At 36.1% G+C, this 24,762-nt stretch overlaps 1 protein-coding gene across 1 annotated transcript in view; it reads left to right on the top strand.

The window, feature by feature from the left end:
- EYS (eyes shut homolog) overlaps window positions 1-24,762 on the top strand; it is a 674,079-nt gene that overhangs the window by 210,671 nt on the left and 438,646 nt on the right. The window contains exons 19-20 of the mRNA XM_056488606.1: window positions 5,071-5,268; window positions 7,651-7,772. Of these exons, the coding sequence (XP_056344581.1) occupies window positions 5,071-5,268; window positions 7,651-7,772 (320 nt within the window). The remainder of the gene's footprint in view (window positions 1-5,070; window positions 5,269-7,650; window positions 7,773-24,762) is intronic.

Raw genomic sequence — 24,762 nt, 5'->3', positions numbered from 1 at the left:
ATATGGTTATATTTGGATAAGGGCATATAATACTTAATGCAAGTTATTGTGCAACTGTAAAGGAAATTTTCCTTTAGCTGACTGTTTAATATAATAATTTCTGCATATATTTTTGAGATTTGTTCAGGTTTATTCTAGTAGAGAGGCCTTTAGTTGCCCATTAAAGGCAATCAATAATATGTAGCCAAGAATTGAAGAACACGAAAAAAGGTTAAATCTGTCTAAAGGAAATAAGCACAATTGTAAAGATGAGCTGAACTTATAAATACTTAATAAATTTCTGTGATCGACTCTTTCACATTTCATCTGTTGGACATTCTGTTTTTTGTCATTTAACTGTTTAGTGAACATTAACTTTTAACTCTGAATTTTAAAATTCTGACATGTCAGTGAGAGAAGACAGTTTAGGAACTGTTTTCCTGGCACAGCATTCCCTTCTGTTGACAATCACAGACCTGTTGTTTCAGAAACTTTTCAGATCAAGTGACAAGTTTCATGTTTAGCACAAAATAGATGTATTGAAATCAATCAGCTACAGTAAAACATTTGTACAAAAACATTTGCATAGAAATTCTTAATCAAATATTTAAAAAAGAGAAAAAATGCTTAAAACATAAAAACTTTTTTCTGGCTAAGCTATTTTTATTTTAAAAAATCAACCTATAACCTGTTTGCTGTTTGATTTATCCTTAACCATACATCTTTTTTATAGCTTTCTTTAAAAAATGCTGATATAAGAGCAACAGCAGCAAGTGAACCTGTTTTGGAAGTGTGCAACCACCTGCCTACTATTATCCAGCCTACTCCTACCCAACCTTAATCTTTGTGTGAATATGCATTTTTCAAAAAAAATCTACATGAACTCATCCAATTTTATTTTCTTGCCTCTTGTATTGATTAGCATTAATAATTAATTACTTAACAGAAATGTATTAGGATAATATCTACAGTTGTGATTGAGTAAGGGAATAGCCTTTTTACTTATTAATTCTCCACATTGATAGTTAAAAATTAATTGGATCAGAGAAAAGGACTGAGTGGGATGAACAGAGTCTTACTCTTTTAATATCTTTTTATTTTACCAATGTTCCAGTTGGAATGGAAATTAAATCTTTGCCATTTCTGACAGCAGCAGAAGAAAAGAGTTTTCATGCAATGATATGCATGAAAGATGGGTGGGAGGAAAAAGACATTGACTGACTAATTAAAGAGTGTTGAATATTGTTTGAAATAAGGCACTAAAAAAAATTATAATATTAATAGAAACTAACATCATTCCATGTGCTTTAGCCTCATTTGGTAAACTACTTTATGACCATATTTTAATTTACCATTCTTTATAAATGTCAGGTTAATTTGGTTTTATATTTTTTCTTTGTGCTATTTCACTTTACTATAGTAAGAATGAAAGAAGCAATTTGTTTTCCCTAATTCCTTAAAAAGGGGAAAAATTTATTTTTAGTCAGGAAATAGCTTTGGTGTATTTTCAAATCTGGGGAGCTGCCTTGAGCAAGATTCATGCTCCTGTTTGCAGAACACCATGGCAGGAAGGTGCATGAGTTCCTTGCCGTGCATCCTGGTTTAGTTTCATGCTGCCTGGGGAAGGACTTGGCAAATAAGAATAGATTACACAGGATCAGTGATAACAAAATGAAAATGGAGAAGTTTTTCTTAGGCTCCCTGAAGAGAGAAAGCCTGATATCCACTGCAGCAGGATGGGAGGAGATCAGGGTAGGTGGAGGACACACTCAGGCATGGGGAGAAAGAGACTCTACAACTGTGAAGGCTGGAAGGGGATTCCACCTGATTACTTGGATCAGAGGTTTTATCTGAAGGGCAGGTGTCTGAGCCTGACTCTTACACCCTCATTTCTGCCACTAAAATAAAGCAATGGTTGACAACAGATAAGACACTTCTCTGAGCAGAGTGGTACCAGGTGACCAGACCCGATATCTGAGAAGTTTATTTGCATGTCAGAGATCTCAATGTGTGTGGGAAAGAGATTTCCAGAGTTTGGCTGATCACCAGAGCTTGCTTACTCCTGCTGCTTGTCCATGACAGCACCAGTGACAATGCCCATAGAGACCCAGAGCATATCAAAGGTGACTAAGGGGTCCAGCAGCTGGGGCAAAAACTGTGGGAGCCTAGACAGAGTTTTCCCAGCACTGCTGGTAGGAAGATAAGCATCCTGGGGGTTAACATCTGATTAATGTCACAGACAAAACTTCATTGATAGTGGATCAGGCACAGTGAAATGGCAACCATTTAAAGAAATATTGTGATGGATATATTCTACAGATAGCTTGATCAATAAAAGTTTATAAAATAATCCTTAGGAAATTGGAAAAAAGACTTAGGAACATTAGATTTCCTTGGGATATTACCACACTGACTTTTGCTGAAAAGACAACATGGAAAGAGACAACAAATATTTGATCAAGGGGACAAATTTTTTAAGCAATTGCAGGGTGAGAAAATTAGAGGAGATATTTATCTGTATTCTATATTTGTGAATAGGCAAGAGGAAGTTTGGGGTGAAGAGGTAGAAAACAACTCTGTCAATAATGGCAGTGAGATGATAGAGATCATAATCTTAAAAGAAACTAAAAATTCAAGTAGAACAGTAATGATTCCAGACTTCAGTGAGCTGGTTTTCATTTTCTCAGAAATCTGTTTTGCAAGCTCCCATTAGAGATTGAACCAAAGGGGAAAAAGATTTGTCTTGAACCCACTGATTTATCTTAAAAAACTGTTTCCTCAAAGCACAGTTCTTTCCAATGTGCAGAAACTCAAGCAGGTGTAGCTGAAAAACAGATAAATGGGCTCCTGAATGAGCATAAAGAGAAAAGAAAGTGCAGAGAAGGTAGATGCAAAGGTAAAGATGCCTCTCCAGGTAAAGAAAATTAAGTACTGCATTGCTAGATCATCTGAGGGTTTCATTTAGGATTGTGAGCCATGTGTTAAGCTTATTTGTGTTATTCCACTTTAGGAATCAGCAGGGTTTTCACTCATGTCAAGCTGTTGTGATATAAATATGGAAACTTCAGGGCAAAATCTCAATGAGCCATATGGCTTCTTTTGCTGTGCAATTTCATGAATTCCAGATCTGAGAGTGCTGGCTGTCTCTAGCAGGATCATCCTCCATCAGAGACATCATAAGCATAAAGACAGGGAACAACTTGTGTTGTTTTTTCCTCTTTTGTCAGCATCATTACTGGGGTCAAAGGGTTGTTGGATTTTTTTTTAACCTCAGTTCTGTTCCTACTTGTTGTTCTTGTTATTAAAAGCATTTAAAATTCAGCCCTTAGATGACTGTCTCACAGTAAGCAGTCTGCTGGCATTTTGGACAGAGTTTGTTCCATTATTGTGAAGGCTCCTGGCAGGAGCTGTGTCCTGTGGGGGGTCTGCCCTGACACAGAGCAAAAGTGTGAGGGTCAGAAGAGAGATGTCATGGACTAACCACAGTTCCCATTCCCCATCCCCTGTGCTATTCATGGGTGAGGAGGAGGTAGAGCAGTCTGAAGTAAAGGAGTGAGGTTGAGTCTGGGAAGAAAAGAGGGATGGGCTTTGTGGGGTTTTTTACCATCCTACGCTGGTTTTATTTGTCAGTAAATTCAATCAGTGCTCCTCAAGTTGTTTCTATTTAGACCATGACATTAATTTGTAAATTATGCCCCCATCTTTATCATGGTCCCAAAGGATTTCTCTCCTTTTTTTCACCTGCCTGTTGAGGAGGAGTGAGAGAGTGGCTGGATGGGCATCTGTCAGCTACCAAGACCAACCCACTCACTGTGTGTATCATGTCTCCCACATGACTACTGAGGTGTTTTGTCTTGTAGTGTCACATTGCCCATCACTGGGTTCAGGTTACAGACTGCCTGAGGAGCAGAGGGGTTCCTGAGCCAGGGACAAACTGCTGCAGAAAGGAATGGCTGGGCAACCACAGCTGGGATAAGGGCACCTGGAGAGTGCAGGAGGCTGGAGAGCAGCAAACCCTGGGAAGCTCCACCAGAAAGCAGCATAGACACAGCTTCACTAGTCATGGAAAGGCTTCAGAGGGATTCAGAAGGGCTTGTGTACATTGTGTTACAGCCCTGAGAGTCACTACATGCTGTCTGAATGTAAGCCTGAAAGAACAGACTTGCCTCCAGCAACACTGAGTGAAAAAGACAGGCAGATTTACAAACCCAAACCCATTTGATCTCAGTTGTCTCTTCCACCCTCATTTCCATTATCAGCAACCAAAAACACGAAACAGTTTTGCTCATGTTCTAACAAATTAAGGCTCATTTTATAGGGCCTTTAAATCTCAATTTATCTAATTATTGTAAATTAAAGATTTAGAGGAGGGCATCTGTGACCCAAGATCCACATCATCCACACTAAAATCCACAATCACAGTTACCTGGATAGTCCAGATAAATGTACATAATCTGCTATACAAGTGTTAGTAAGGAAAGAGTACAATGGAACTCTGTGAGATTTTCTATTATATGGAATTTTTATAAATAATGGAGACATTCACTCATGATTAGATAAGTAACATTTTCAGTAAAATAATTTGTATTCAGTCATTGATGGTGAGCAGAACAGTTATACAATGTTACATATATTTAATTCATGTTCTGTATTGTTGATTAATGTATGAATAATTTACATGGTTGCTGAGACAACAGGTTATCAACACAAAATAGCAAGAAGCTTCAATCAAAATTCATTAATAATTTTTAAATGCACTCTAAAAAATTGCATTTTTGAGCCATTTAAAGCACAAGAGTAAAGACAAATGATGATGTACCAATCTATTGAAACTTGTGAGATAGCTATTACGGTTTTAAAATGTATTGTATTGTATCATATAAAGGAATATAACTAAAATATGAATTGCCTTTTTTTTTATTATAACAAGTAAATAAATGTTTCTTCGTGGTGATATGCATTTGTTTACCTCTGAGACCCTTCTACTCAATTTTAACCAGGGTTATAAAAAAAATCAGGCTCATAATAGGCAGCAGCTGCAGGGATATATTCATTAGTTAACACTGACAGCTTTGCTGTTTTCTTTTTCAGGTTTGAACTGTGAGTTTAGGCCTTGTGAGGCCAGCAATCCCTGTGAGAATGGAGCCGTGTGCATAGAAGAAATGAATGTGGACGTTTTTCCCCTTGGATTCCAGTGCCAGTGTGTGCAGGGCTTTGCAGGTCCCCGCTGTGAGATCAATGTCAATGAGTGCAGCTCTAACCCTTGCCTCCACGGGTTCTGCTATGACAGTGAGTGCAGCATGTTACTCACTTTCATGTAGAGAAGTCTTTCTCTTGAAGCATCTGCAGCTGCTGAGCTGCTCTGGGGAGAACAGTGCATAATTTACTGAAATTTAGCTTGTCTGAAGCTTCACAGCCTGTACCAGAAGGATTATTTTTGGCCAAAATACCTCAACTCCCAACACTGGGGTTTTTGTGTTCAGGGGGTCAGAATTTTAGCTAATGAGAAATTTTAATGAGATTTGTGCTGTCTCCTTTGATACCTAAATTAACCAAAAACATCTGAGATTGTGCATTTCATGAGAGAATATTCAGGTGTTGAAAGAGAGCTCATGAAGCAGTTAGGCATTATATGTCCTAATTCTAATAAGTTAAAAAATTGTATTTAACTTCAAACTAATGTGAAAGGGTGGACCTGCTTACCTTCTGCATTGCAAGATGTACTTAAGGATTTTACAAATAACTTGATTACCCTTCTATATTCTTTCTGGATTGGCAGGCCAAGTTTAGTATGGAGTAATTGCTTAAAAGTTTTTTAGAGCTCTTGCCATCTTTCAGACACTTTCTATACTTGTTAAAAAAAAAAAGAAAAAGAAAAAAACAACAACAAACAAGCAAACAAAAAAGTAGAAGTAGTAATTTTCAGAAGATCTTAAAATGCTGACTGGAAAGCTGAAAAACATCTGAAGGTCATGTAGTCAACCCTGCATGAAGCTAGACTATTAACAGTGCTAGAAAAAGTAAGTCAGAGATTTTTCTATCTGAATTTTGAAATCCTTCAAAGAAGGACAGAAATTTCTTGGGACAGCATATTCCACCGATTAACTACGCTGGCAATGCTCACACTCTTCCAACCCCATCCAAATCTCCTGAGCTGTAACTTGTGGCCATTGCCTCATAGTACCTCCTAATACAACTAAGGGGTTTCAGTTTTGTCATTTCTGCAACTATCCTTGAAATTATTTTTAAATAGCCCTCCCACTATGAATAATGCCCTGAAGGTCTAATACAAAGCATGTTTGGGTGGCTCAACTTTTCTTCATAGGGGCCATACTTTAAGCACTGTGCTTGTCTTCTACATCTCTCTCCTGTTTCCTCACACCTTTTTTCAATGAAGAATGATGATTTAAGAACTTCCATTAAATGCTTTTTTTTAAGAAAAATTTTCAGAAGACCTAATCAACTTACTGGTTTCAGATGAGATCTTAAAGAACTGAGCCCAAATTACTAAAAACATTTTCTAAAACTCTCCTAGTTAAAATAAAGATAAAAATCAGTTTCAATAAAATATCTTAAAAAGTCTTTCTTTCCTTTTCAGGGAATTAGGCAAATTACTTAATCTTCTACCTAGCAAAGACTATTTCCTATTAAATTTACAGATATTTTCTATGTGGCCTACATTGGTTTATAGATATTTTTGAACTGGAATTGAGATGAGCTGTATTAAAGTTCTTCATGCTGACAAAGTGCCGGTTTTGGGGGGAACAGCTTGTCTTTGTGGTGCCTCTGGCTTGAGTTTTATCATGTGGACATTTGAGTTCCTCTACCCCATGTGCACTGGCTGCAGAAAGCTGGAATGCTGAGGAAGCTGGGAAGCTTTTAGCATATGAATAATGCTCCTGTGCTGAAGGACTTAAAGCATTTAATGAATACAGTAGCAGCTGTGTGTACAGACATTATGGTAGAATGGATTCTTTGGTAAATCTCAGCAATAATGAAGAATCCAGGGACCCTTTTGAGGTTAAAATAAATGCACGCCTGCAAGAAGTGTGATTACTGCTGCCATGAACTTCATATTTGGATGCAGCACTCTAAAAATGCCATTTGGATCACTAATGATGAAAAAGAGATTCTTAGGATTCTAAGGGATTCTTAGGATTATCTTGTTAAGAAATACATAATAGAAAAATTCAACTCAAGTAAGTTTTCCCTTAATATAGTGGTATAATATGGGACATTCCTTACGACAACAATAACAATATTAAAAACTACCAACAAACCAAACATTGTTTGACTGCCATATCCTATTCAGATATGATTTTAAAGACAGAATCTTATGTATATTGTGATTGTTTTGTGATGGAAAATTACTCATTACTTAAAGCATCACTTTTTAACTCATTGATTTATAACTCTTGGATCAAAATATTTCCGTTGTTTAACTAAAATGCAGTGCGTGAATCTGCTTTCATGTTTAAAAGATATTTTGAGATCATATTTAATTTATTTTGATTTTTTTAACATTTCCACACCATTTAAGTAAAGCTGGTCTTAATCTTTTCCAGATAGTATTCATAACTGGAAAAGTTATATTCATAGTATTCATTTCATTAGTAGATTTACTACATTCATTTGTTATGACTCAGTACTAAAGTCTTATCTCTGTTGCAGTTGTCGATGGGTTCTATTGTTTGTGCAACCCAGGATATGCAGGATTGAAATGTGAGCAAGACATTGATGACTGCATAGTCAACGCTTGTGAACACAATTCTACGTGTGTTGATCTACATCTGGTTAGTAGCTTTTTTTTTTTTTTTTATTAAAATGATTGTTAAGTTTTCGTTCCAAAATCTAAAGCAATATATTTCTGAGTTCTAAACCTCCTCTTGATCCATACACCAACATATCAAAGGCTTTATAATCATGCTTTTCACACACTGATATTTTTGTTTATTTATAATTTTATAGGCAGTGGGAAAGAGGAATGTTTTTATTATTTAAAAGCAGTTACTGGTTCAATGTGGTTATACAGGGAATTCAAAAGTCACATAAAATTTTCTACTGGGTGTGTTTATGAGCTCATTATAAGTGACAGGAATACTCATTTACACCAATTGCAATGGCTTCTAAGGGACTGAAAAAGCATCTAACACAAGAAAACAGATTTATTTCAGGTACTTCAGCACTTATTTATTTTCAAAAATTCCTCAGATATATTAGCTTCAGAGGTATGAAATGTGTTAGGAATAACTTATGCCTTCTCAGAAATAAAAGCATTCTACCGCCTGATTCCACCACGAGAGGAAAGAAGACAGAGATTCACATTGTGTAAACTTCAACACCAGAGGTGGCCCATGTTCTCTGTCACTCCTTCCAGGAATCTGCCAAGAAGCAATTTGTTTTCATTGTACTCAACAGAGACACTAAGTCCACACAGTATGAATATTTGCCTTAAGAAATATTCAGGATGCCAGAGAAATGTTCAGTTAAGCAAAAAAACAAAACAAAACAAAAAAAAAAAAGTGAAAGACAGCTTTTTCTTTCTTATTTTACTTTCAACAGGCACATTTGTGAGAATACTAAATTGATAAATTCAGAATTCAAATAATATTATGATACTTAAATGTAGGTGCATATTTATGGAATGAGTTAAACATCTAATCACCAACCAAGGATCACTGAGGATGTAGACAGCACAATCCACAATTCAGCTGCCCACCATTTGAATTTCATTTTGGGTGAACTGAACAACCCTGTAGGTATTCTAGCATTATTGCTGAAGGTGTTTGCAATTTCAGGAACCCTGATGTGTATGAGAGGTGTGAGTTTTGGGGGTTTTGCTTGGTTGGCTTCTTTGGCTGATTTGTTGGTTTTTTTTTTGTGATTGTTTATTTTTGCTTGCTTGTTGTCTTAGTACATGCATAATGAAATTGGGAGGGTTTTTTTCTGACAAATCCTGAGGGTAACCTGCAATTGTCACTATTTCTTAAATTTGAACCAAACTTAGTTGCTTCAAAAGAATTGTCTCAAATTCTGTAATTTCCAGAGCTGTTTCTTGTTTTCTTGTTTTCACCAGTTCAAATTCTTTATGCATTGTACAATTTTTTTTTGGGGGGGTGGGGGGTCAATATGTTTTGAGAACTAGTTAACACCTTGGACAAAATCAAGTGCTTGATATGGAGACCACAGTTTGTGACACGTTTGTTCTTGTCTTTGGATGCTATTTTAAATGTGCATTTTTCTACCGTGAGACTGCAATTATTATTTCAAGATCTCATATTGGACACATATCACCATCTTAAAATCTGGTTAGAGAGCATTCCACAAAGTAAAATTTATGCCTCCAATGGATGCACAGTTATTCTCTAGGAGAGTGTGTTGCATATGTTGACATTGCATGTACTGTTCCTACTGCAGCAGATCCTTAAAATGAGACTGACAAAATGGAGTTTTATATGCAGTTTAAACAATTCTCCCCAAATGGCAAGGTATCTGAAAGAGAGAAAAATATGGATTTTTAAACAGTGAATATATTTCTACCCTTGAGAATTTTGGCTATGTTTCACCAAATGAGTTCCAATATTCACCCATAAAAGTTTAATAATTTGAGCAAAATTTAACATGACAAATAATAGTAGCTCACTGCAATTTCAAACACTGTTTTAGTTTTTTCTTCACATGTCTTTCATCCTTTTTTCCCTTTAATTATTTGTCCTTACTTTTGTTCTGTAGTTGCTTTCTATTTCTCACCTTGTTTTTCACAGACCTATCCAATTTTTTGCACAGCAAAATGAGATCCATACAAACTCACTTTCTGAGAAGCCATGATATTCAAAACATCTATGTGGATAACAGTATATACAGAAAATAAATGTTGTAGAAACTTAATGGCAAGGTGTCATATTAGACTTTGTGTTGATCTTTTTCAGGCTTTTTCAAAATTGTTCACCTGTGTTGTCAACATCACAGCAATCATTTATGTGAAAGAATTCATTCTTATATTGGCTAATACTCTGATTCAAAATCTTCAGCATTTTTGTCATTACAAGATTGTTCTTTGGCATTATATTTGGCAACATAATTTCACTGTCGAACCCCCCAACCAGAATGGAAAATATTTTGAAAAAAAATTGGGATTTTCTCATATTATTTTGCTTTAGTAATAATAATCCATTTCTATTCAATATTTACATTTCTCCTTCTCTATTCCTCTCCAGAGTATTTACTTTAACTAACATTTCTTATATACCTTTCTGAAATAACTTTCATGTGGATAATCTTTTAAATTTAATCTAAAAAGGGACCTAAAAGTTACTTGTGAATCACTAGTTCACTAAGTGATTTCGTTATTTAGTTTATATGTGACTATATTATTTCACACATTATGCCCTTCTTATTGTATTCATTATCAAAGAGTACTGATTTTTTTCTAAATAATATTATCTGTTTATACATCAAGATTCCTCAGTGATCAACACAAAGAGGATTAATGAATTAACATATATTCATAAAAATTGAAGAACACCCATTCCTTCTTCAGCCACAGAAAATTAATTTTTAACAATATAGGCTGTCTTCATCCTTCTCTAAAAGGTAAAAAACTAGAGAATGGGAAGCAACTGAAGCATAATAAAGGAAGATTTAAAAAGAGATGGAAGTCTCAGGAGTTTCATAATTTCTGCATCAAATACCATTTTCTTCCAAAGGTATATTACAGCACCTTATTATACAAGTCAAAGACCAAAGATCTGAATATGAGAAAGGATTCCAATATAAGTTCTAATTGCAGCATATACTTCATAGACCTTACCTTGACTCTCCAGGCAGGGGATGGCAATAAACAACTGCAATGTGGAATGAATCATAGAATAATTTACATTGGAAAAGATCTTCAAGATCATTGACTCTAACTGTCAACTCAATTTTGGCAAGTTCATCACTCAGCCATGTCCCCAGATGCCACAGGTACACACTATTAAATACCTTGAAGGATAATGACTGAACCACTCCCCTAGGCAGCCTCTTGTAATGTTTGACACAATTTTACAGAACTAGTTTTTCCTAATATCTTATCTAAATCTTCTCTTGTGGGAGATCAGGATGGGTGAAATACAAAGATTAACCACACAACTACATCAGCATAAGGAGATTGATTTCCTACAGCATCTGAAAATTCCAGTTCTCCAAGAACTATATACCAGCAAGTTATTATATGGCAGCACATGCTGCTCTCAGTCATATTAGACCCTCTGGTGGCTCAGGAATAATTAATCAGATGCCCTTATGCTAATAAATCTTCATTCTGCAGTCCAGCAGTTAATAATTTTGATGCATTTTTTCAAGGTAAGGGTGAATTACCATTGTCAGAATGACACTTGTGATATGCATCCTTCACCCTTGGTGTTGGTAATGTGGTATAATATAGAGCCTTAAAATTAGATACCAATGTTATCTTAGCAATGCATCAGAAAGAGCAGGCACTAGAAATGACACTCATGAGGAGTTGATCCAGCTGCCAGCTAAGGACCACACAGCCACTTACTCACTCTGTCCTTTCTATGGGATGGTGAAGACAACAAAAAAGAGATACAGAAGAAAACTAGTGAGTTGAGAGAGTTTAACAAGCAAAGGAAAGAGGAGGAAGAAAGAATAAAACAAATCACATGATTTAAAGGCAATCATTCACACCTTCCATGTGTACCCTGATGCCCAGCCAGCATTTGAAAAATGGCTACCTTATGGTAGGGTTTCACCAGGGTAATTTGCAATTCTTTTTTAAAAAGTTAAAATAATTAATTCAAAGTATTTCTGGGAGACAATACACAAAGATATGTTGTCCCTAATGATTTATATAAGATCAGATCATGTATATAGTCCATAAAACATAAAACATTATTTTGGGGTATTTGCATTTTAAGAAAATAAAAGGCTATAGTATCTTCACAATAGCTCTGACTTCAGTTTTTGCTTGTGCTGTTCTGTATGTCAAATCATAATGCAGATCCTGTCACTTTTGTGTATTTGGATATCCATGAAGAAAATTATAATAGATGTTTCATTCAGAGCTTTGTTTCTGGAAGCTATTATTTCTCTGTACTTACCACATAGTAAAATAAAAAATATAAACTGTAAGTAAAGTTATAGTTGTATGATAATGCTTGTATTGCAGTCCCATGTTGTTTTTGTGGTTAGCTCTCTATCCTTACTTGATTTAAAAGGCAATAATTTCCCTTTCCATAAAATTTAATTTTATGAACTAGAAGAAGAAATATTTTCTTGCTTGGTTTCTGTTTTTAAATTGATAAGGAAAAAAATAAAAGTACTTATAACAAGGCAAAATCATGTAATTCAGGTCTTTTAGGAACTTACATTCTGGGTTGTATGGAAGGCTTATGTAAAGGATGGAGAGAGACTATTACCAAATTTGAGTTAAGAGATAGGAGGCCTATTCCATGATTTAAATTTCAAGAACATGGCACACAAGTAGGTTAGCTCATTGCATAAATTGTGAAAAAGATTTAAAAGGAACTCTGGCATGGAGGACTAAACTACAGAGTAGCTGTTAACAGCTTATGTTACCCAAAACGAAATTAGTCAGGTTTTGGACTAACCTAAAACAATTTCTTAAAATGATACTCTACACTTAAGTTCCTTGTAAAACAGAATTTTGTGTCCTTTATGCTAAATAGAGAAAAGAAAAAGAATTATCTCCAAAACCTATAACTTACTTTAAAATATTGAGAAGCACTCAAGGTGCTTCAGGAGGATCATCTTCCTCCATGACGAGAGCAGGAGGTCTGGTACTAGAAAGGAAATAAAAGGCTAGATAGGTCTACATCAATGTAGTTTCTAGATTTCTGTGGGAATGGAAATTCTCTAAGCTTTTAATAAAGCAAACAAGCACTGCCACTGAAGTTGGTCTGAAACTTCAGCTTAACTAAAAGTCAGACCACATACCATGAATGGCATCCAGTGTTCATAACAAATGACAAGCTCTTAATGGTTACCAGGTCAAATAAATTCAAGTTGACTTCTATGTGACTTAAACTTATGCATTGACCTCATTGAGAGTATCCATGTGGTGAAACTGTGAATGCTGGGACAAATAAGTTTCATATTGCCAATTACACATCCTAGAAAAGAGCTATATAGCAGCTGTAGTTAACCTAAAAAACTAGTAATTGCAGCAGTACTTTTGCAAAGTTTTGCTGCTAATACAACTCACTGTGCTGCCCTGAAGATTTGACTTGCCATGACTGAAATATTTCATATTCCACTTATATTTAGCTAAAAATATGTCTTCATATATAAGATTTTTTCAAGATCTATTGAAGTGCCTTCCTCCTCTGCTTTGTACTATAGTGAATATAAAAGCAAAATGTTAATCACTATTGGGTGTACTCCTTCATGCTCTAATAAGTCCAGTTGATTCAAAGACATTGGAATACACAAAATTAACTATTGATTTACTGACTTAGGATAATGTTTTCGGTATTGATCTGTGATATTATACATTACTTGGATAGAGTGATTATGATATCTTATGCTTTACTCATCTAATTGAAAGTTGATTTTGGCAAATAAGTATCATATTTCCATTTATTTGTTTTATTTTTGACATTGTTTTAACATGTTTTAATATATTTTTTTAAATAAGGTGCAGACATATATAAAAATCTGTGGCATTAAACTACAATGCTAGTAAATACCACAGGAGTGAAAGACACCTATTTTCTTTTCCATAAACTGAATTTTAAATACTCTACAGAATGAATAAAACTGTCACAAAAGTGGAGGAAATGGAGATTGAGAGGAAGTCAAAGACTGGCTTTCCAATGAGACTTGTGAACAGAAGGCAAATCAATGCAGTAAAGATGCAGGAAGGTAGTCCCAGATGGTGTGCTTTAAATTTTGCCTGCAGTGAGGAGGCTGGACAGACAAAATCAGTGACAGCAGGGAAAGAAGTGAAGAACTTCACACATAAGGAAGAAGCTGGAGAACTGTGGCCTACTTGTGGAAAGCATAACCCTAAATTTGCTTTGTGCACTATATGAAGACTAGCATTATGTTTAAGATGGGAAACGAAGAGTTTGTATCTTTGAAGGCATTAAAAGCCTGGCAGTGGCATTACTTGGAAGTACAAAAATATCATTGATTCATAAGGAAGAGAATTCTACAAAAGAATAAAATTCTATTTATCTGCAGAGAAATATGTAATTGTATGCACTTAGAAGATTTATAGAGCAGAAGGTCATGGAAAGGTATGGGTCCACAAGGAAATTATCCTGAAATAAATTAAATGGTTAAATTCATAGGTGCTCAGACACTCTCTGAAAGCTTCCCACATACATATCCTTGCTCCACAACACACAATAATTAACTGGAAGAATTAATTAAATATTACCTAAATCCTCCATATAGCAGGAAGGGTGTTTTCTTTTGCTTAAAGTATGTGAAATAGTTTTGCACCTGACTGTTTTTCTAGAGAAAATGTGAATGTTACTCCTACTCCATCAATTATGAATTACACTATGGTTTCTCTTCCACAACAAAATAAGTTCTGCAGGAATAAAGAACAGTCTCTTATTTCCTTTGTATTAAAAAAAAAAAAAAAAAAAAAAAAAAAAAAAAAAAAAAAAGAAGTGAAATAATTCACATAAAATGTATCCAACTGACAAATTATGATGTTTGTCATCCAAAGGCTTGGAGGTCATTTTCTAGGTTCATCAGGTCTCTCTAGCTGCTAAGCTAAAGAGAAAGAGAAAGGTTTGTTATCCTGTTTATTTATTCCTATTTATTCCTATTTATTTAGTTATTTTAGAGTTCTCCAATCTGTCCTCCTTTAGATTTTAATATTCTGTTCCAAGGATTCTGACTAAAAATTTTTTTTTGAGTGTAATGAGTCACAGGAACAGGTTGTTCAGAGAAGTTATGGATGCTCAATCCCTGGAAGCACCTTGATCTAGTGGAGGGTGACCCTGCCTGGGGTCCATATCTTGCAGTATTATTTATTTATTTGTTTGTTTGTTCATTCATTATTATCTCACCCTTATCCTATTTTGCTTATGACAATGGAAAAGAGGGAGCTGAAGAACATCCATGACAATTTACCAGGTCTTGTACTAGTAGGTACTAAGTTGCTTGTTGTAAGAGTGAGTTGCTCTTCTTTCTCTTGTTTAGCTATCCTCTTTCAGAGAAAAAAAAATTAAAATCAAATTATATTAACTATGTACTCTGATTGTACAGAATCTGCTTTATTTGCATAACATAAAATTCTGAAATATGCTGAGATATTTCCCAGAAAAAAGTAATTTTTAAGATTATTCTAATAGCTTATCCTTTTACAGAAGAATTGGCTCTGAAAACACTGGGAAACCATTTAATTCATTTATTTAGTAATCATATTAATCGCCAAATTAATCATATTAATTGCCAAATCATATTAATATGCCAAACGTGGATTTGACCAAAATTTCCTTTCAAAATAATCATGATAGCCTTTGAATATTTAGTGATAACTCTCCCACACTACTCCAAAACCTGCCTTCAAACATATTTTGTAAGGGCTATTGAAGCCCTATGCACATACACCCACACACTTGCATATACACCCATCAGAGCATGGGGTTACCAAGAGTTTTCTGAAGCAATTACTACATATGCATTTGCCTTTTTGAGACATGATGGCAAGGCTTTAAAGGCATCTTCATTACCATTTGGATCTGAAAGCTTATTTACAGTTCTCTCCTAACATTTTTAATAATTTATGAATTTTATATGCTAAGGCAAAGACTTGATATAGGCATAAATTCCTTACTGTGTTTGTTTCAGTGCATCTTTAATACCAGCCAGCACCCCCTGAATGTCTCAATAAAATGTATTTCCAACCAGATTAATTCTGTTCTAGTCAGACACTGTGTCTCTCATATTTCAATCTAGTACTATTTTTGAGGTTAATTTGTATAGAAATATGTTTCTGTTTATAGGCAAAGCAGATTTTTTTGAAGGAAAAGCTTCACCACATTAATGTAGACTCACTTTCATAACAAATGCCTCTACTGTAGTCCAAAGTATAAACACCACTGCAATGTCCCTGGGAAAAATTGTAAATTTCATGTTTAGTTTTCACTCATTCACACATGCTCAGTGGAACCATTGAGGAAGAACATGAATGACTGAGATACAGAGGTGACATGAAGTAATTCTTTGCATTCCACTTGTGTTTTTTCCCTTTTTTTTCCCCTTTTTTTCTTCTTTTTCCTAATTGAGGAAATATCAATTAATTCCACGATTTTTATTCAGAAATTGCTAGACCTTCTGTAGCGAAAATAATAAAAAAGCAAACAAAACAACCAAATCAAAAAACAGACCAAACCAACAAAAAAAATAGATAATTCCATCAGAACTCCCCTTGAGGTGAAACCAAGAAACAAAAAAGCATAAAAATAATTTATTAATTTTATTATATTTTTTTATTTAATGAATATGCAGAACAGTTTCACTGTCCTTGTAGCAGATGAGGGACTGGGAGTTTTGCCAAAAAGGTGTCCAAACCAGCTGAGCCTGAGGCACTGAGCAGCACAGCAAAGAACAGCAAGGGACAGTACAGAGGGACTCCATGCTGAGGATGAAGGTTCCCTCTGCCCATACTATCTCTTGCTTAAGTAGGATTGCTGCTTTCCAAGGGCTTGGATTTGGGAGGCCATGGCAAGCCTAACAGGGTTTGTCCATCCCTGGACTATCATCTCTTGCTGCTCCTTCATGTAGGTACTAATGACATGGCCAGTGCACACCTGGACCACAGGTGACTCCAGGAGCATGATAAAGAACATGGATGCTCCAAAGTTTTTCCTCAACAATCCTAACAATGGGAGGAAGTGGTTGAGAGAGTGTGGAATTATCCTGTTGGTCAATAATTGCTTACTTAACTGGTATTGATAATAGAGTTTCATTTTTCAGGACCATGGGACCTTCTCATAGGATTAAGGCTAGGAAGATGTGGGATTGGCTTGTTCAAAAGGACAGAAGTATCTCTGACAACAGATTGGCCAGCCAAAATCAAGTGAGGAAGTGATAGACTCAGTTGTCAAGCAAAGGGTGCAAGTGATTTAGATTAAAGAGCCCTTCCAATAAACACGTTAGGACTGCAGAGGGCCCACTTCTGTCTATGCACTAAAATAAGGAGGTGCCAAGGGGACAGAGTCATGGAGAAAGCTATCACACTTTTTCTCAGAAGTTAGTCCAACTGTGTGTCCATCTGAGGTGCCAGGACATTAACCCTGCAGCACCTCAGCAGGTAAAGAAGACAGAGCCAGACTTTTCTTGGTCCACAGTGGTCCCCAGTCAAAGAGCCAAAGGCAACAAACTGATATACAGTAAATATACTGTAAAGAAAAACAAACAAACAAAAAACAAAACAAAAAAAAACCCACCAGGTCCATTAAAATGAAAAGAAAATATTTTTTACTGTAAAGGTAACTCAGAAATAGGTTGTCTGGAAGTGAAGTATCCATCCTTGGATTTATCAAAAATGCAACTGGACAAAGTTCTGAGCAGCCTGTTATAGTTGATCCTGCTGTTAAAAGGGCAATCTCCAGAGTCTAGTCCCTACCAGTGTCTACTTATGCATGATATTCCAGTACAGAAACTTGATACCAGTGTCTCATCAAAACATCTTTCACCACAGAGATATAAATCTTTATGGAAATGGTCTACAGATACAGAAAAAACAAGAATATAGTCCTAGAATTGCATTGCAGAAACATTATACATTGAGAATTGACAAATTGCTGAAATCACTTAGGTGGAGAAAATTATGTCAGCAGAAAGTGGCACTAAAATATCTCCAATAGAAAATGCAGCAGTAGTTTATTTAACAACCATTTGACTTGAGTGCAAATGAGTGTACAAGGATAGGAAGCTCAGGTTCTTTTGATACAATCTTAGAGTAAAAACATTAAAGATTAACTTGTGCAAGGATGGCATTGGACTTTTAGTTAGTAGTGACTAGGTTATACATGTTTTTAAGTCACATTTCTATGCTTTTTTTACTTAAGCAAAATGGATCTGTAAATGGATCTGTCAATTTACTTATGTAGGTACTTCACTGAAAGTGTGAAGCAGTCACAGCAGGGACATTCTGTGTAAACATAGTATGTGTTGATCAGAGCACAAGACATCAGAAATCCAAACCCATCTCAGGTTAGAAAACTCAAAAAGGAAAAAACTCTGTCTTTTTCACTCATATTTTATAACATACCTGAATTAAGGGTAATGCTACATTAGCAAGCAACACAGATAACCCCAGGGTGAAAAAATGGTGCTGAGGCCTGGCTGCAAATGATATACTTGTTTGGAGGAAAGAGCTTGCCATCTTTTGGATTTATGGAGAACATTAGGTGGGCACATTTTCTGTTTCAGTTTTTCAAAAAGTATTGGATTTCTGTTCACTGAGACCACTGTATGGCAAAGCACAGTTAAGTGAGAATGACTGAGAAATTCATGTCCAAAGCTTAGTCCTAGGGTAAACTAAAACCCTAATGAGTCTGAACCATAAGAGCCATGACAACAAGAAGCATATGAACACATGGTCTGTTTTAAATTGCCTTGGCCAATAGATTCATAAAGGACAAGTCTTCTGAAACAGCAGTTTGTGATCTCAGTATGGACAACAGCTTGGAAATTTCTGGCTTTAAGTCTGTCCCTCATTAGTCAGCTGAGATACTCAAATTAAGTGTAAATGTACTGATTGCCTATAAATGTTGTCCATATGTTTGTCTGGTTTTGTGCCCACTAGAAAATCAGTGATCCATTTAACTGAGCCAGACAAAATGTGCCAAGTGATTGAAAGAGTTTAACTCTTACTGGCCCATAACAGTGCATGTTATACCACTTCAAAGAAACCCAGCATTTGTGCTTTGAAAAAACTCTTTATAATGTCCCAAGCCATAAAAGACATCAGAAACTAAATTGAGACCATTCTTACTGACAACCTGACTGTTGGCAGAGGGGCACTGTGGAACTGAACTGAGCCATGAAGGAACCAGCTAGTTGGTAGCACTGCACTGTCAGATACCACAGAAAGTGCCATACCATTTTCTGGGAGAGGTGCTTTAGGTATCTTCACCACGTGATGAGCTTGATGTATATCTCAGTGTAGCACCTGTCTTGGTGTAGGATTGCAAAAGTTTTAAACTGGTCTGGCTTCTTTCAGTTTATAAGTGCATAGGCTATATCTGAAATGTCTTTTGAAACAAATGTCTGCACTTTACAGAATTCATTGAACAATTTCAGGATCTGCAAAACTGTTGGGAATTTCTCATGGAAGACTAATACTATAAAATTATTTCTGATTTTAATGTTTGCAGACTCGAATTAAATATATGCAGTATTTTTTAAAATAAGCTCAGACATATCAAACAACTTTTTAAAATTTGCTTAGTCCTAAAATACAATTATAGTTTCTTAACATTCCACTGATTTTGTGGTTTTTTGGTTGTGTGGCGGGAGTTTGTTTAGTTTAGTTGTAGTTTGGGGGGGTTTTTATGTTTGGGGGTTTTTTTGGCAACTTTTGTTAGGATAAACTGTAATAGTTTGTGCAGCAGAGAATAACACAATGCACTTTTTTGATTTACTCTGCTGCTGCTTGCTGGTTAGTTATACATCTGGGATGACTGTCACTAAATGATTTCCAAATAAGTCCAAAACTGAAAAGCATCTGCAAGCAAAAATCCCAGTGCTATAGAGAACAAAAATGCACATTCTGCATGTGTACCCACGGGGAAGGACACAAAAGGCATATCAAAGAGTCTGGCATTTTCATTCTATTACCTAGGCAGCATTCCCAGTCTCCTCTGGCTGTGGACATATGCTTTTTAGTCATGTTGTGATAGTTGTTTCATGCTTGAGGAATGAACAATAATTGAGACACTGTTTTTTACATGCTTTAAATATGTCAAGTTCATTAATAACTGTAATTATGAACAGTAGGCCAAGTACACCTTCTCACAGTACCTGCTGCCATGCAGAAACCCAGATCTTTCTCCTCAGCCTTCATTATGTACACCTGTAGCTTCCAAGTTCCCAGCTTTATATTACTTCTATTGGCTTTGGCTGTATTCCCAGCTTGTTTTCCTACCTTCCAGGCTGTCAGTTTTTCTCTGCTAAACCTTTGTCAATTAAAAATCTATACTATTTCTATTAGTACTTGCATGCCTTTCATTAAGAGAGACTAAAAAATCTTAGGTTTTTTCTATGTAATGTTTAATTGTAACTGACCAAAAGGAGAGAAAGGAAAAAAAAAAAAAAAGCTTTTTAGTGTGATCTTTAACAATAAAAGCATCCATTTGTTTAAAAAAAAAAATAAAGAAGAAAGAAAGCTTTTAGCAGGCTTTTAGCATTATGAGGAATGAATCAATAAGTGGTGGAATTTCTGGAGTGTCCATTCCCAACTGTTTTGTATGATAGAAGTTTAGACTTAAGTTTGGGTTTAGACAAAAAAACCTCAAGTAAATGCATATCAGGAAAAAATATTCAGAAATTTATTTTAAAACTGGGTAATTAATACACAATAGTTGTTTGATATAACACTACTTTTGATCCAGTTGAAGTATACTGAATGTCATGGAGGCTAAAAAAACTCAGACTTTTACTGGCTTTTCTCCCCTGTCTTTACTGACTGTATCTCCTCCTTACAAGAGTTGTCTCAATCTTTTATTTTTTTTAATTGCCCCAATTATTTCACTGCTACTGTCAGATGTATAATTTTTTTCTTATGATGTTGTTGATTCTCAACCCCAAAATTTCCATCAGTTTCTGCCGGATAAGCAGAGCACACATCAAACCCAGCCTTTTCTTAGCAAGGATGTATCAGAATAGGTTTGTTATCTCTTTTTGTCTCTAACCTGAAGGTGAGAGAGAATAATTTCTATGTCAAGGTTTAGCACCAGACAGCAACTCAGCACCAGAGAGCTGCTTGCTCACTCCACATCCTGGTGGGGTGGGGGAGAGAATTGGAGGGCTAAAAGTAAACTTGAGGGCTGAGAAAATTTAATGATTGAACTAAAATCATTAGAGAGAGGGAGGGAGATAGTAAATCCAAGGAAGAGAAGTGATGCAAATGAAAGCAGTTGCTCAGACCAACCCACCAACTGCCCAGCCTGTTCCCAAGCAGTAGAACCCCTGGCCAGCTTTTCACCAATTTTATATGCTGTGCACAGCATCACAACTGCTCTGTGGTCAGTCAGGGTCAGCTGTGTCCTCTCACAGCCTTGTGCCCCCCAGCCTACTCAGCAGCAGGAGAGCATGAGAAGCTGAAAAGTTCCTGACTTAATGTCAGCCCTCCTCAGCAACAGCTAAAACATCAGTGAGTCATCCACATTATTCTCATCCTAAATCCAAAACACAGCACTGCAGCAGTTACTAAGAAGAAAATTAACTCTATCCCATCCAAAAGTAGGATACATAGGAAACATCATTCTCCAGAAATTTAAAAGTCACAGCATTCTTACATAGTTATAGCTGAGAAATTGCATATTGGGAATTTCCCTAGGTCATGGTTAGAATCAGAGAATCAGCTGTGGTAGAAAACACCTCCAAGTTCAATTCCAACTGTCAATCCAGAAGTGCCAAGTTCTCTACTACACCATTTCCCTCAGGGCCACATCTACACAACTTTTAAATATCTCCAAGGATGGTGCCTCAATTACTTCCCTGGGCAGCCTGTTCCTGAACTTGATCAGCCTTTGCACGACTTTTTCCCTTGAAATCCCATCAAAAGCTTCCCTGGTGCAACCTGAGGCCGTTTCCTCATTTCCTGTTATGTGTAATTTAGGAGAAGACACCCATCCCCATTTTGTTAACTGTGCCTTCAGGTAGTTGCAGAAAGTGATAAGGTCCCTCTGAGCCTTTATGTCTCCAGAATAAACAACCAGTCCTCAAGAGAGTTGTGCTCCAGACCCTTCAACATTACTCAAGTACTTTTTATTATGCTGCAATTTCTTTCTAATGAATTCATCATTCCAAATATTTTCTTTTTTTTTTTTATTATTTTAAAAAATTTACATAAAAATCCCAGTTAGCTTCTCAACTTCATGTTTTAGAAGGACTATTCATTATGAATTAACAGTTTATATTCTAAATAAGCACTATCTTGTTTGTCTTAGAAAATTGAATCTTCATCTTCTTCATCTATTATTAAGTACAATTGTGGCAGCTAATCCAGAATAGTGCTTATACTGGTTTTTTCCATACATATCACTTAACAAATATTCTTTATTCCTGTTCAGAGTATGCATGCTTAATGAAATACCAAAACAGCAAGATGTTCTGATGGATTTCTTATCAATTACCTCATGATTTCTCGATGTGCAGAATGTTACAGAGCTCTGCTGGGTTTTCATCACCTGTATCATCTTTCATACATGCATATATTCTGTGAATGAAAAAAGATCAGGAACAGTCCTTGAAATTATTTCTATTTTAAGTTACTTCTAATGTTCAGTGTTTTAAAGCAGTGATATTTTCTAGATCTTCATGCAGTTTCCAGAAACAGTCATTTAATCTGAGATATGTAACTTATGTACACTTGTATTTTAACAATTATACTAGTATACACTTTTTAAATCTCTGTCTGGTTCAAATAAACTGGTCCTATATTTTCCCACTAAGCTTACCCTGATACTATACTTTAAAAAATGATATGCTAAAGTTTTCAGTTAAGAAAAAAAAAACAAACCCTACACCCAGGATATTATTGATTTAATATCAAAAATTAAATTTTATTCTGTTGCATCAACTTAGTTTTACATTCTTCTGGGCATATGGCCAAAATGAAATATTCAAGCCTATAAGGTAGTGAGACATATATAAAGTAAAAAGAATTTGAAATGTTGTTTATTTAGAAGACAGGTAAATCTTTGGTTTTTTGTATCTGAATATTTTTAATAAAATATTTTAGGAAAAGTTATGTTATACATGCAACAAGGTCCCCTCAGTCTCATTCTTTCTCTGGTTCAAAATATTATTTTTAAACCATATAGTTACAAACAAGTGAAACAAGTTTCAACAAGCAGTGTACACCAAAGTTTTGTAAAAGAGGACCCTGGCATTGGTTATTGTGTTCACAAATGGTGAAAATTCTTGGGGAATTCCTGAAAACGAAGTAATTTGTGAGAATAATATTCAATGGCAATGTATTCTTTGGATAACTTCTATTTGAGACTGCATTGAGGGAATTGATTTCATTCTCTATAAACCAAATGGATTTGTACATCACAGAATCACAGAACTGAGTTGAAAGGGACCCACAAGGACCATAGAGTCCAACTCCTGGCATTGCAGAGCACCATCCCAAAGAGTCACCCCATGTGCCCAGGAGCATTGTCCAAACTCTGCTTGAGCTCTGTCAGGCTTGGTGCAGTGACCACTGCCCTGGGGAGCTGTTCCAGTGCTCAGCCACCCTCTGGGAGAAGAATATTTTTCCAATGTCCAACCCAAACCTTCCCTGACACAACTTCAGGCCATTCCCTGGGTCCTGTCAGTGTCACCCCAGAGCAGAGATCAGTGCCTGCCCCTCCTGTTCCCCTCTCAGTGAAGCTGTAACTGCAGTGAGGTCTCCCCTCAGTCTCCTCCAGGCTGAACAGACCCAGTGCCCTCAGCTGTTTCTCACACAGCTTCTCCTCTGACCCTTCATTGCCTCCTTTGGACACTCTCTAATAGTTTGATACATTTATGTGGTTTCATTTTCCAGATGTAAGCATTTTAAAATTATTTCACATACAATTGCTATACCTCAGGAAAAAAAAAAGAAAAAATTACACTGTAGGTGAAAAAGGAAGAGTAGGGACCTTGCATGTAAGTCTTGACAAATCATGGTCATATATTTATCTGCCTGAGATGGCTGGTAGATCACCCCATGGTGATCTACATCCAGCTCTCACAGTGCTCTTGCAGTCTTTTTATTTCAGCCCCCAGGAAACACATTTCTCCACAGCATTCCTCGTTTCTTAATTTAACCCATTAGCAGAACATGATCAAAATCAGATTTGATAAGGATCTACAAATGTTAATAAAAATTGTTTAGTCAGAGGTTATGTCCCTTCGTGCTCTTGTTGCTCTGAATCTTCAATTCCCTATATGTTTTGCCTATCCTATTTTTCTAATGCTTGCTTCTATTTAAATCTCTCTGATTCAGTTTATCCCTCCAGGATCCAGCACTGTCTCCTCACATTCCTATCAGGTTTGCACTTCAAATCTTGGGTTTGTTCTTTGTTTTTTTGTTGTTGTTGTTTTTTGTTTTGGTTTGGTTTTTTTTTTGTTTTTTTCCTGTTGGCTTATAATATCCTTCACAATCATCCTATTAGCTGCAATGGCTGCACAAATCCAACCCTTCATCCACTCCTGCCAGGACCTGGGTAGAATTCCATGAGTAAAAGAACAGGCTATATCTTTAGTGGTGCAGAGGAAGAGGGAGAAGACACAGAAGAGACAGAAAAGAAGAGAGAAGAGAGAGAGAAGAGAGAGAGAAGATAGAGAGGAGAGAGAGAGGAGAGGTTCGGAGAGAAGAGAAGAGAAGAGAAGAGAAGAGAAGAGAAGAGAAGAGAAGAGAAGAGAAGAGAAGAGAAGAGGAGAGGAGAGGAGAGGAGAGGAGAGGAGAGGAGAGGAGAGGAGAGGAGAGGAGAGGAGAGGAGAGGAGAGGAGAGGAGAGGAGAGGAGAGGAGAGGAGAGGAGAGGAGAGGAGAGGAGAGGAGAGGAGAGGAGAGGAGAGGAGAGGAGAGGAGAGGA

The sequence above is a fragment of the Oenanthe melanoleuca genome, chromosome 3 (genome assembly GCF_029582105.1).
Source record: "Oenanthe melanoleuca isolate GR-GAL-2019-014 chromosome 3, OMel1.0, whole genome shotgun sequence".
Classification (NCBI taxonomy): Eukaryota; Metazoa; Chordata; class Aves; order Passeriformes; family Muscicapidae; genus Oenanthe; species Oenanthe melanoleuca.
This window is presented reverse-complemented; position numbering and strand designations above follow the sequence as displayed.